This window comes from Guillardia theta (assembly GCF_000315625.1).
Source record: "Guillardia theta CCMP2712 unplaced genomic scaffold GUITHscaffold_226, whole genome shotgun sequence".
Taxonomy (NCBI): Eukaryota; class Cryptophyceae; order Pyrenomonadales; family Geminigeraceae; genus Guillardia; species Guillardia theta.
The window spans coordinates 49,171-61,566 of NW_005434450.1; the positions used below are offsets into that span (position 1 = coordinate 49,171).

General features: G+C 52.0%; 4 protein-coding genes across 4 annotated transcripts in view; 1 reads left to right on the plus strand and 3 right to left on the minus strand.

The window, feature by feature from the left end:
- GUITHDRAFT_82286 (hypothetical protein) overlaps positions 1-5,828 on the minus strand; it is a gene marked incomplete at both ends in the record, with an annotated part of 15,891 nt that extends 10,063 nt beyond the window's left edge. The window contains 2 exons of the mRNA XM_005819393.1: positions 1,529-1,597; positions 5,733-5,828. Of these exons, the coding sequence (XP_005819450.1) occupies positions 1,529-1,597; positions 5,733-5,828 (165 nt within the window). The remainder of the gene's footprint in view (positions 1-1,528; positions 1,598-5,732) is intronic.
- Positions 5,829-6,675: 847 nt separating this feature from the next.
- On the plus strand, positions 6,676-7,686 carry GUITHDRAFT_156325 (hypothetical protein). The gene is made up of 2 exons (XM_005819394.1): positions 6,676-7,340; positions 7,506-7,686. Exons 1-2 carry the CDS (start codon positions 6,715-6,717, stop codon positions 7,591-7,593), a joined length of 714 nt encoding a protein of 237 aa, XP_005819451.1. The 5' UTR covers positions 6,676-6,714; the 3' UTR covers positions 7,594-7,686.
- Positions 7,687-7,704: 18 nt separating this feature from the next.
- Positions 7,705-9,382, minus strand: GUITHDRAFT_121368 (hypothetical protein; the record flags this gene model as incomplete). The annotated part of the gene is made up of 6 exons (XM_005819395.1): positions 7,705-7,714; positions 7,759-7,833; positions 7,882-7,958; positions 8,078-8,192; positions 8,364-8,490; positions 9,268-9,382. The coding sequence occupies 6 exons, from the start codon at positions 9,380-9,382 to the stop codon at positions 7,705-7,707; spliced, it is 519 nt and encodes a 172-aa protein (XP_005819452.1).
- A 764-nt stretch (positions 9,383-10,146) lies between these two features.
- On the minus strand, positions 10,147-12,026 carry GUITHDRAFT_156327 (hypothetical protein; the record flags this gene model as incomplete). Its single annotated transcript, XM_005819396.1, has 13 exons — positions 11,876-12,026; positions 11,794-11,824; positions 11,638-11,728; positions 11,460-11,587; positions 11,285-11,414; positions 11,174-11,241; positions 11,087-11,131; positions 10,983-11,037; positions 10,854-10,937; positions 10,723-10,805; positions 10,574-10,664; positions 10,484-10,532; positions 10,147-10,413 (listed from the first exon to the last, which is right to left on the minus strand). Coding segments are annotated over exons 1-7 (475 nt in total), but the record flags the coding sequence as incomplete, so codon positions are not given.
- Between the last annotated feature and the right edge of the window lie 370 nt (positions 12,027-12,396).

Here is a 12,396-nt window from a genome sequence, read left to right on the forward strand (position 1 = left end):
GTCTCAGACCACTCGACACCCTCCAGTGCACAAGACAGCCCGCTGAGTATCGCTGCGATACGAGGCCACGGCCTTCAGCAGACGAGCCCGGCGAGATCTCCTTGCAGCCACCACGCTTGTCAGCACCCCAAAGTACACCCGGACGTCTCGTCGCACGACTCGAGTCTTGATCGAGTTAGCCTTGGCAAGCACCCACCGCGTCCAGGCTGTCAAGTCCGACCACGCCTGCAAGCCCCGACTTGTGACTCGCCTCTCCTCCATCCGTCGCGCCTTAGCATCGCTCGCCTGCTCTACCCTGAGCGTCGCCATGTCTGATACCGCAGATTGGACATACGCAGACAGCTCGTCAATCACCCGCCTGAGCAGCCGTTGCGACCTTGTCCGGTCTAGCCTCTGCATGAGTCGCCAGAGCTCTCGAGCCGCTTGTGTGTACGAGACCCAGCGGTGGAAGCGGGTGTAGAGCTGCATGGAGAGCGATCTCTGTACAGTGTGCAGCAGACAAGCCTTGAGCCGTCGTGCCTCCCACACTGCCTCCCGGTACCCTACAAACGCCCCACGCTGGATCCGGTACCTGCCCTGTATTGAAGCGCCTGCGTGTAGCCGCAGCCTTGTGTCTTGGTCGAGCCTCTTAGACTTGGAGTCCTGAGCCAGCTCGGCCCATGCGACAAACAGGTCCTCGACATGCCTCTGCGTTACCACCAGCCAGATGGTGCGGCGGATCTGCTGCTCCCTCTTGCGCATACGGCGGCATGCGGCCACCGATGCTGCGAAACGGATCAAGGCTTCTCCTGCTCGTCGTCGCCTCAGCACCTCTACACAATGTGTCCTCCGTTGCCTCGTGCGGGAGCTATGACGCGATGCCCATGCCCACTCCGCTAGTAAAGGCTTGAGCTGCATTTTCATCACCATCAACTCATCGCCAGGACGAGCTGCAAGCTTGACGTCCTTGCAGATCTGACTCGAGATCATACGCTGTAAGGCAAAGGAGCTCGTCTGTCGACTGATGTCCAACTCTGTCTTCACGTACTGGTTTACATTTCGCATTTGCCAAAGCGATACTAGATACTTGCTCAAGCACAGGCGGTCCCTGTTAGCGCGAAAGGACGTCGCTTTCGCTTGCAGTACAAGCTTGGCATTGACCCGCCCCGCCCAGCTCACGAAGACAAGCCTGCTTGCAGCCCTGCGGGTTCGGTCCACGAGCTTGTTCACGCCATACTGCAGACGTCTCACACTCAGCAGGTACAAATCCAGCGCCTCAAACGCAGAAACCATGAGCTCCTTCCTCCTGCGCTCCCCTAGCCGCCCCACTGCTGTCGCCCCTACCGTCCGCCTGGCTCGGACAGCCCTCCACCGCTCGATCGCGCCCCATGCCGTGCTCTTGTCTCTTGATGCTTTCATCGTCGCGTACCTCGCCCGCAGCACCGCCATGCGTCGAGCGAGCTGTGTCCAAGCAAGAAAAGCCCCGGCCTGAGAGCTGAGCGTCGAGCTCCTTGTCACGAGCCTGGAGCTCTGCTTCATGGTCCTCGACATGCTGAGGCCCTCCCTCCATGCCGCCATCGCTTTCTCCATCTGCTCCACTGCCCTTGACCTCACCGCCCTCGCTTGTATGCCCCGAGATCGTCGTCTCAGACCACTCGACACCCTCCAGTGGCACAAGACAGCCCGCTGAGTATCGCTGCGATACGAGGCCACGCGCCTTCACGCAGACGAGCCCGGCGAGATCTCCTTGCAGCCACCACGCTTGTCAGCACCCCAAAGTACACCCGGACGTCTCGTCGCACGACTCGAGTCTTGATCGAGTTAGCCTTGGCAAGCACCCACCGCGTCCAGGCTGTCAAGTCCGACCACGCCTGCAAGCCCCGACTTGTGACTCGCCTCTCCTCCATCCGTCGCGCCTTAGCATCGCTCGCCTGCTCTACCCTGAGCGTCGCCATGTCTGATACCGCAGATTGGACATACGCAGACAGCTCGTCAATCACCCGCCTGAGCAGCCGTTGCGACCTTGTCCGGTCTAGCCTCTGCATGAGTCGCCAGAGCTCTCGAGCCGCTTGTGTGTACGAGACCCAGCGGTGGAAGCGGGTGTAGAGCTGCATGGAGAGCGATCTCTGTACAGTGTGCAGCAGACAAGCCTTGAGCCGTCGTGCCTCCCACACTGCCTCCCGGTACCCTACAAACGCCCCACGCTGGATCCGGTACCTGCCCTGTATTGAAGCGCCTGCGTGTAGCCGCAGCCTTGTGTCTTGGTCGAGCCTCTTAGACTTGGAGTCCTGAGCCAGCTCGGCCCATGCGACAAACAGGTCCTCGACATGCCTCTGCGTTACCACCAGCCAGATGGTGCGGCGGATCTGCTGCTCCCTCTTGCGCATACGCCTGCACTCAATCGTGGTGTAGTGCATCTGTGTGAAGCAATCTTGTATTGTTCTCTGCGTTCTGTTCACGCTGATTACGGCATAGCTTTGTTGAAGTTCTTTGCTGATTTGAATGTACTGAGTGTACTTGTTGAAGAATTCTGTGATTGTACATCGGTTCAATCGGTTGGATACTTGAATTTGAAGGTTAGACCTGTATGAACAATTTGAGTATGTGTGTCCTTGCCATGTTTTACACACACTTTGTAGCTTCCGTTTCTGGTAAGATTGAAGTCTGTAGTTTGCAAATTGTCTGGCGCACTGCATACACCCAACATGCTTTTGCCAGTTGTTGAAGGTTGAGCATATCAAACTGAGATACATCTTGGATTCTGTTCTTTGGATGCAGTGCGTAGCCCGATCGTTCTTAGCTGATAGTTCTTGGTACCAAAATTGAAAGTAATATTTCTGCATATTTGCAAATATCGTCTTTGACATCTTTGAAATCAGGTATTTTGAAAACTTGGATCTCTTTGTATGATTTTGGAAAATTTTCATGCACATCGACAGATTGCGACGCGTTGCTCTTCTCCAAATGAGAGACGAAATCCTGGAAGCATGTTGAGTTTGCTTGCAGGAATGTAACCATTCGAGGAGACATTGTTTTTTAAGAAGATTTCTGTTTCTCGAAACTGCGGAAAAAGTGACAGCTCGAATCAAACGAGCATCATGCATCATATTTGTAAATAAGTGAAAAGCTCTGTACAACAATTTTCCAAACCCTTTCTTCAATAGCCACAAGACCCTATCTCTTGTGCCCAAGACGTATTTCCAACTAGCCAACACTTCAATACATTTGCTTCTGTTTGTCAAGAACTTCTTGTCTACTTTCAGATCCAGGGTGTCTCCGCATGCCTTCTTGTATCGAGACTGAAGAACAATGCTCGCTTTCCGTAACAAATGAGTATTGTGTTTTGTATACGCGTACCAAAGTTCGAAATGGTGCTGTTTCATTCGAAAATAACTCTTGAGTGATCTTGTTTGGTACATTTTCGATTTCCATCTCCTTTTTCCTGCGCCTTTGAACAGATGGAAGAAATAACGTGATAGAAGGTGAGAATTTTTGCAAAGAGAGTCTTGTTTCAAAATGTTTATACTGTCTGTTGAGTTTCTTTTGAACCTCAGTGCTCGAATGTTTACCATCATTCCAGTGACCCAGAAAACTAAACATCAATGACTTGGTATATGTGTCCTCTACACGACATACCATGCCTCTTTTGGAGCTCATGGTTTGCATATACATAATCCATACTGATAGGCATTCTACCTGCCTTCGATGAATGGATTGCTCCCAAATTTGAAGAAATTTCTTGTGGTAATAATTTTGATCCGAGCAATAATGGATCCATTTTTGCATGTGAAATCGCAAACAAGTATATGTCCTGTCAACGAAAAGTTGTCCAACTTTGGCTCGCTTCAGTTTGTGAACACTCAAAGTATGTTTCCAGTCTCGGAGGTACGATAGAATGCGAAGAGATTCCCAACTTGCAATGATACGGCTCTGACGTTGACGAAGTATCGTCACTCTTGATCTATGTGCATCAAGTATTCTGAAACATCTGCGTAATGATTTGATTCTGGATTGCATAAAAACATAGCTACATTTTTGTGACCTTTGGCCCACAATCATCCCATGCTTGGCACTCCAAAGTGAAAAATACAAGGAATTGTAATTTTTTGATAATTGATTTGACAATTCTTTTCTTAAGTTGACTCGCTCTTCATTGTTTGCAATATGATTCCATTGCAGGAATGAATTCACTAGAATGACCATTGCTGTCATGTCTTTCAATCTACCAGGTTGAACTTTCCATTGACACTTTTTCAGTAAGAAATTATGGATTCTCGTGTGCAGGACCTTGTGTCTGTGCGCAATCTCGGCCCAGGAGAACAGGTAATGCTTTGCCCTCTTACGATTTGTATGCACCAGTTTTCGATAGGACCGATGTATACATACTTGCATAAGATGTTGCGTTGCGAATTCAACCCAAAGTTTGAAATCTGAGGAGCGGTCAGCACCAAACACTAACACTTTTGATATCGCTCACATGTTCTTGTCCTGTTGCGTATTGCCCTTCGCAATGCAATACCCTCCAGGACCTGCAACATGTGAGTTCACACATACTTTTCTCTTCCCTTTGAGATGTCTGAGATCGTTGTAACCACCATAAGGATCCCCATTCAATGCTCGATCACATCCATAAGCATGCAATTCTTTGCTCTTCAATGATTCCATCTCACATTCCTCATTCCATTCCTCCGAAACCTCTTATTTTCATTTGTTCTCTCATAATACTGATGTCAGATATCTTCATGTCGTTCTAGTCCTCAACTCTTTCTCTTGCTCGAACTGCCTCCAAGTCCCTTCCTGTGTTCCCTCCCGCGTACCCTTGCACGTTTCTGCGCACAAGTCTCGTCTATCTTTGCTAACATGTTCTCGAATTCCTTTCTTCCTGTCTCTGCATTTCATTTCCGCTCTTGTCTTACCTTCTTCATCGCTCGCTCCCAACTTCGCTCCATTTTCCTCCTTCCGCCCGTTACTATTGGACCCACAACCCCAACTTTGTCTACCCCCACCCTGATGCTTCCCGTCTTTCTACCCACCTTCTGATATTAAAAGTCTCCCTCCATCACTACCCCTACCCCTCTGTTGATAGCATTCCACAAACTCTACTCTGATCACGACTACGAAGGCTCAGTTCAGACCCCCACCCTTGGTGCCTTCGGACCCCAGGCTACCCTTGCCAATGACCCCTACCTCCCCAGACCGTACAGACTTAATTTCCCTAAGGAGAGGGGGTGAACTCAGGGTACGGTGGGCGGATCGCGAGCCTGCACTGACCTGCTGGGCCAGGGGGTGGTGAGGTAGTAGTCAACGCCATGTTACATAGTCATTGGTAAAGGTGCCCCCCTTCTGGTGGGTACAGGGGGTGGGTACTGGCGGTTACACCCCACTGTGCCCATGCTCAGGGAGGACTCCGGGACCCCTGGTCACTACCGCAAGTCACGGGGTCACTCCCCGGAACAACAGTCGAGGGGGGTGGTTGGCTCGGCCGGCGCACGGTGTGGCCTCAGTGGCCCGACCGGCTGGGGCCCCGGCCGGGTCACCGGGCCGGGTCCGATCACTCACTGTCTGAGTCCACGTATCAATCAGGTGTGCTAAGCCTCCTCCCTCCCCGAACAAGCTATAGACCCACCCCCACCCTCTCACATGAGTATCCACCCCTATCGACTATTTTGGTTCATGTACCCTCATTAGGGACTCATATTACAATGCCAAGTACCGGTGTACTAAATACCCCACCCATATTGAAATACTGCAACATCACCCCACCCCACCCTGCGTCCCCTCGAATCTCTCGAACCCCCCCCCCCCTCCCCTCCCTCCCTCCTCCCTCCTCCCTCCTCTCTCCTCCCTTCTCTCTAATTCCCTTCTCCCCCTTCTCCTCCTTTCTTATCCCTTCTCCTCGTCCCATGCGATCTTTGTCGTGAAATCTTTCACAAACACGCATCTTCATTCATATCCTTCATTTCTCATGCTACATCAAACTCGCATACAATAACAACTCCCTCTTGCCCTCTCTCTTGATAAATTTCTCTTGGATATTCTCTGGCATTTATTCGTAACCAAGTAACAGTCTCAACCCTCTCTAGCTGTTTTAGCTCACGTTTGTTCGTAAAACATTCCCCCGCTTGCTATGTCTGTCTTCCTGTGCTTCCAAGAAGACAAGAGTCCTCAAAGTTTTCCTAGTTTTATTCTGCACGCCCTGGAAGTACTCTTTGAAAGCTTGAATGGAACCGGCAAGTCTTGAGCGTGAACTAAGGCTTCAGGGCTTGTTCAAGTCCTGGTTGTCCTTTTGGCTTCTACTGCTTTATTCTTCCTGTTTGTTTCGAATTATCCAAAGGCAAAGTTTCACGATATTTCATGTCATCCACTACCTTGCGCTGTGTCTGCTTGCCTGTCCCTTCCTTTCCTCGATGGTCAACGATTCATAGGACCGACGACTAGAACATTTGCTTGCATAGGACATTATGGCTATGCTGTATCTTGTGCAGATTCGTTCACCAGTCTTCCACTACTTGGTGTTTCATTTGCTATCTCCCAAGCCTTGCAGCTGCTCAACGTGTAGAGTATGTGCGATCTGATTTTTTTTTCCTTCTGGATCTTGTGTAGGACAGAGATGAGAGAAGAAACAATCACAGTCACTTGCGATCACAAATCTTTTCCTCTCTCCTACCCAACAGCTCGTTCGTCTGCTTGAGCTAACCCTTGCTGCAGGAGCTGCATATTCAGCGTGCGCGTGTGATGGCGGGGTCTGTGATGATGCAGCCGTACCTGCTCGCCGGTCTGGAGATGTCAGTGGCCTCTCGGATCCGGATGCTTCGATCGTCAAGAATCACTCTACAGAATCTTCAGCATTTGTCAGAGGACAAGGACAGTGTGCTACGGCTGCCTGTCTGTCAGACGACCCTTGGACGGGCGATCATGCGAGGGAAGGCGAAGCTGCAGCAGCGCTTGTCGCAGGACTGTAAGATGCTGCGGGTCCCCAACCTCTATCCCCTCCACTTCCTCAAACGGGCTCGTCAGAACATGCTCAACAAGATGAAGCTCAATTCTAAGATCCTTGCTGCAAGCTCAACACATACCCACAGGCGCAGGCAGACTGTAGAGGACAGCAGCAGCAGAGGGATCTTCTCGCTGGCCGCCAAGTTGAAAGACGTTATGGCCGAGTACGGCAGGCTTGCCGCTGCCTTCCACCTCAGCGGTCTTGTGCTTACCACGGGGATCTTCTACACGGGCCTTTACATGGGTGTGGTGGACTTGGAGCCTTGGTTCGACAAACTTCCCAGCCAGCTCGCCGAGGGAGTGAAGAACGGGTCAGGAAACCTTGCCGCAGCATTCGTGTTAGCAGAGTGTACAGCTCCCCTGAGGTAGACCCTCATCCTCCTCCTCTCCTCCTCCCTGACCTTGCCCCTTCCACTGGTCACTACCTCTTTACATTTGTCTCACTTCCCCACTTCATCTGAACGTTTCCTTCCCTCCTCTCCCTCCTTGTCCACCTTCTCGTCCCCCTCCCACTTGCTGACTTGGGCCAGGTACGGCTTGACAATCGCCGTTGTCCCGAGGATTGCTCCCTGGGTGCGCAACCATTCCTTTGCGCGTCGAATCTTCGGGCTCAAGTAATTGGAGCCAGTGTGAGGTGTGAGCCATGTACTTGTATAGTTTGCGGAATACTTGTGTTTGCAAAGATATTCTTTACTCTTGTTGAAATGAAAAATCAAACGTAGCGCGGACTTACTTTGCACTGCGACAAGAGTCAGCTAGATGCCAGAAAGCGGCTCGAACTACCGGGTAGACATGTAGAAGACGATGGCGCAGGAACCAGCCGAGCTTGCGGCGTAGTTGATGACAGGGGACGATGATCTGCGAAGGAGATAAGAACACGGAGGGAGGAGAGCACTTTAGCTTCACCTCAAGATGAAAAATGCGAGGCCCATGAAGACGATGAGGAAGAGTGAGTTGGTGCTGGAGAGAGCGAGGGAAAGAGCCTGTTCGAATCACAACTCAGCTGTCGAGACACACGGTACTAGGGCAGTATCGTCACCTCCCAGTTGATCTCGGACCTCTTCCTCTCAGCCTCCTGTGGCAGGTAGTGTCAATTCCGAACCCACCGACACTCTCTTTTGCTTGCCTTGAGCTTGTTCTTCGTCCTCTCATCCATCTCACCCTTCTGCTTCAGCCTGGCAGTGGATTCAAGCTCGATGCCGCGGCTCTTGATCAGTCTGCAAGGACAAGGTGAGGAAGTCCTCTCGGTACCAACATGAAGGATCAGCGATCATGCCAAGCACAAAGAACGCTGTGACAAGAAGAGCGCCAAGGACAAGGCGGAAAATCAAAAATCATGAAGGGGTACAGCATACTGAAGGGCAATGAGAATGTGAGGAGCGACAAACCTGTCGCGCAGCTTCTTGAGACGGTTCTGGCAGGCAAGCGCAAGGACGAGGACGGAGAGGACCCCAACACTTGCGAACACTGGCAGATTGTCCATGACATTGACCTCAAAGATGGCAGAGAGCAAGTCTGCAACAGGATCAGGAGTAGAGTCACAACAGCAAGAGGGCCCAGACACGAAACAAGAGGAAGGAGGGACACCAGGAGGGAGAGAAGGATGGAGAGGGATGAACTACATCACAACACGTTCCAACACGTTCAAGTCCATCAAGTTCACCATGAGACATAGGAGCGCCCTCTACACATCAGAATCCTTTGGTCTATACAAACTCGAAAGACCATATCTACTTCCAGTGGTTGTGACAGTTTCATGTTCACAAGCCAAGACACATACACCACGACTCTAGCACCTTGACGGTTCTCATAATCGTTCATCCATCCTTACCCATCCTTATCGGATGTTTCCTATTCCAACATCCAATGGGGACCAGCCTGAATCATTTTCTGCTTCTAGTCCTCTACACTCCTCTCTCCTCTTCCCTGCCTCTCTTCCCCGTTCACCCTTGCCCTCCTCTGCCCATATCTGCTCTTGTCTTCTCGAATCCCACAACATTTAAAGGCAAGGTAGCAGGAATTCTACATCTCAGCTTGCACGCACATCAATGTCGTCACCTTTGTATCTACTATCCACTTTCACTTTCATGACGTGAGAACCCTCCACTTCACTCCTTCATCTCTTCTAACTCCATCACAAGCAAACAACAACAAAGCCCACATCCACCATCACCACCACCACCACCACTATCATCATCGTCTCCATCATCGTCGCCTCCACTCACTGCCACCTCCTCAACAGCCACAACCGTCACCTCCTCCTCCTTCACCTCCTCCTCCGCATATACTCACACACAGGTCCAGTGGCCAGTGCAAGGACGTCCATCATCATGAGAGTCGCCAGGCTCATCGTCACGCGCTCGTCCGCCTTCACGTCCAAATCCTCCCATTCTTCTTTCCTCCCCATCGTCGCTGCCGAAGTGGTACCCTACCCCTCCTTCCTCACTAAAAACTACCCCTCATGTATAACCCCACCCGGTCGAAATGCTCGAACACTTCTTACTACCCCCAAGACACCAACATGTACCCACCCCTTTTTCGACAATTATTTGAAATGACCCTACCCACTATCAGTCACCTCCGTCTTGATTCCATATACTTTTTCTGTCTATCACCCCCAATTTTGATCAACCCACCCATCTGAATCCCTCAACCTTACCACCCCCACCTCATCAGTTCGCATACCCCACCCACTCTTTTCTTCTTAGATCTGTGCACGAGGCCATTCCGGCAAAAAAACGTTACCATATCGTTACGAGCGTTATAAAACGTTTGAACGTAACTGATTGAGCGGGGATGGGGCCCCATCCCCGGTGCGCCTTGTATGGTGAGGGAGGAAAGGAAACGATGGAGGGGAGGGAGGGGGAGGAAGAGGGGAGGGAGGGTGGGGGAGGAAGAGGGGGGGGAGGGAGGGAGGGGAAGGGAAGGAGAAGTAGGAAGAGACGAGTAAGGAAGAAGGCGGTTTGAAGGAGATCATCTCACACCTGTGATCGTACAGATGTCGTCGGTGGCGGGGAAGATTTGGGATCGAGGAGGTTGGAAGGAATGGAAGCCATGCAGGATGTGTAAACGACCGATGACATGGCGGACGTCATGGGAGAAGAACTGGGATGAAGTAAAATATTGTAGTGACAAGTGTAGGTGATGCACATGCACTGCCATTCTCTGTCTCGAGCTGAAGTCTTTGTATTCCAGAGCACAAGCGAAACGCGAGAAGAAAGTGGAGTTGTGAGATAGGGGTGGCTGTAGCTGTATGTGACTGTTAACATCTGAGAAGAGTGAAGGATTCAAGACTCGATGCCAATCTGCCTCCTTGTGGGTCATCTTCCTCCTCTCCACCTTCAATCGCAAAATCGACTTGTCCCTGTTTTGCAGGCACAAACCAGATGTCAGGCGCTCACGTGGGAGGAGCGTCTCTTCGGAGATAGTTTCTCCATCCTAGCACCAGCGTCACTTGAATGAGAGCATGCGAGGAACGCGTGAGAGCATGCGAGGAATGCGGTCCCACCGTTGGAGTCACGGCCCTGAGGTGAGAATGCCATGATGCGAGCTGAGACCTGTCGGGAGGGTCAGGGCAGCCTTGACCCCCGACCGTCACCTGCTCCACCAGCATGATGACTGCTGCCCCCAGCAGACGAATCTCTTTGATGTGCGGGAAAGATTCCATGCTCGCCGGGAGATTACGGTACCTGAGCAGGACAGCTTGACGTAAGCTGCGGTCGTTGAGCTCAGAGAGCATGGGAGCACCTGACGTTGTAGTAGAAGACGGCGATCAGGTAAAGGCCCACCGCCACCAACACCCAGAAGAAGATGGGAAGAAACGTAGATGGCTGCGACAAACTTGTGTCACGAGCACTTCACAACCAGGGCATGTGAACCTTCCGAGGGCAAGCATAACCTGTCCGCCATCGGACCACGAACTCGCAATCACCGTACACGGCGATCGGCCTTCCTACGCTCAGCTGCCATGATCCATTCAATACGACGCCATGAGACATTGAACTTGCCGTGCGATCGCATTCGAAATGGAATGAGATGGATCTTGAGGTTTTCCCGTCGCATCTATCATCTCTTGAGGACACGCACACAAGGTACACACGCTGCTACTCACCTTGATCCTCCTCCGTAGTCCAACTTCACCCCGCGGGACGGCCGTCTGTCAGGATCTCAGTGGGAAGGGGGTTCGGGTACTTTGCACCGAGGGTCCAGCAACGACCACCGCGCTCTTGACGCGTCTCCCATCTTGTAACAGACGCCATCGGCTGTCTGGAACAAGGTCACCCCCTCCCTCAACTCCCTTGAGAGGCACTTGATATCCGATGCCGCGCGGGATCTTGGATGGATCCTTGTACAGCGCTATGCACTCGTCGGGGAGATTCATGGTATTCCGACAAATGTTAAAGAAGAAGACCTCGTCTCCTCTCGTCAACGAGTAGTCTCTGCTCCGACATGAGTAGATGCATGAGAGCAGGGCGAGGACTCGCCTGCAGTGTCTGGTGGTGCATTTCTCGTTGGAGTTCTGCAGTTGGCTCAGATCCCAGTCGTAAACATTTCCGGTGGATTTGCTGTGGTGCTCGAAGACGCAGGGATGGCTGGACATGCTCTCTTCAACCTGTGCATCCTTGCAATCACTAACCTTCCTCCCATACTCAAAACAACGACCTCCTGAAGTTGGAACGCTATGCTGTAGTAGCCGACGAACCCTATGACAGCGAGGAGAATGACGAACACGAAGAACGTCGCAAACTCTGGCCTGTGTGGACGCAGAAGACAAGATCAGGTGCCTGCACGACCTTGCAGAGGAACAAGAAGGCTCACCTCTCTCTGAGCCTCGATTGAAAGCTTCCTCCTGCCGCAACCACGTCACTTTGGGTCTCATTCCACAGGAAGTTTCCGTCACCCAACATGCTTCCTCGGCTCCCGGACGAGCGTGGGAGAGGCGGGAAGGGAGAGCAGCAGAGGTCTTGCGGTCTCTCTCAGACTGTCGATGGTCTCCTCCTCCTCTCCTCTCCTCCTCACTCGTCGACCCCTCTCCATCTCGTCGCTCCATGCATCATGACGCAACCAGAATGGCCCACATCCCCGCGAAGTTCCGGGCCGGTTGCCCGAGCTCGGCGTACCCGGGTGGCGGATCTACTGAACCCACTGAATGAGATTTTTACTCATTCCGAAGGGACTGATCGAATTTTGTCCGCAGGATGTGCGCAATGCGATTAGGAGCGACGTGGAAGAGGGAGAGAGCTAGGAGAGAGAGAGAGAGAGAGAGAGAGAGAGAGAGAGAGAGAGAGAGAGAGAGAGAGAGAGAGCTGAGAGAGAGAGAGAGAGAGAGAGAGAGAGAGAGAGAGAGAGAGAGAGAGAGAGAGAGAGAGAGGGAGAGGGAGAGAGAGAGGGAGGGAGGGAGGGAGGGAGGGAGGGAGGGAG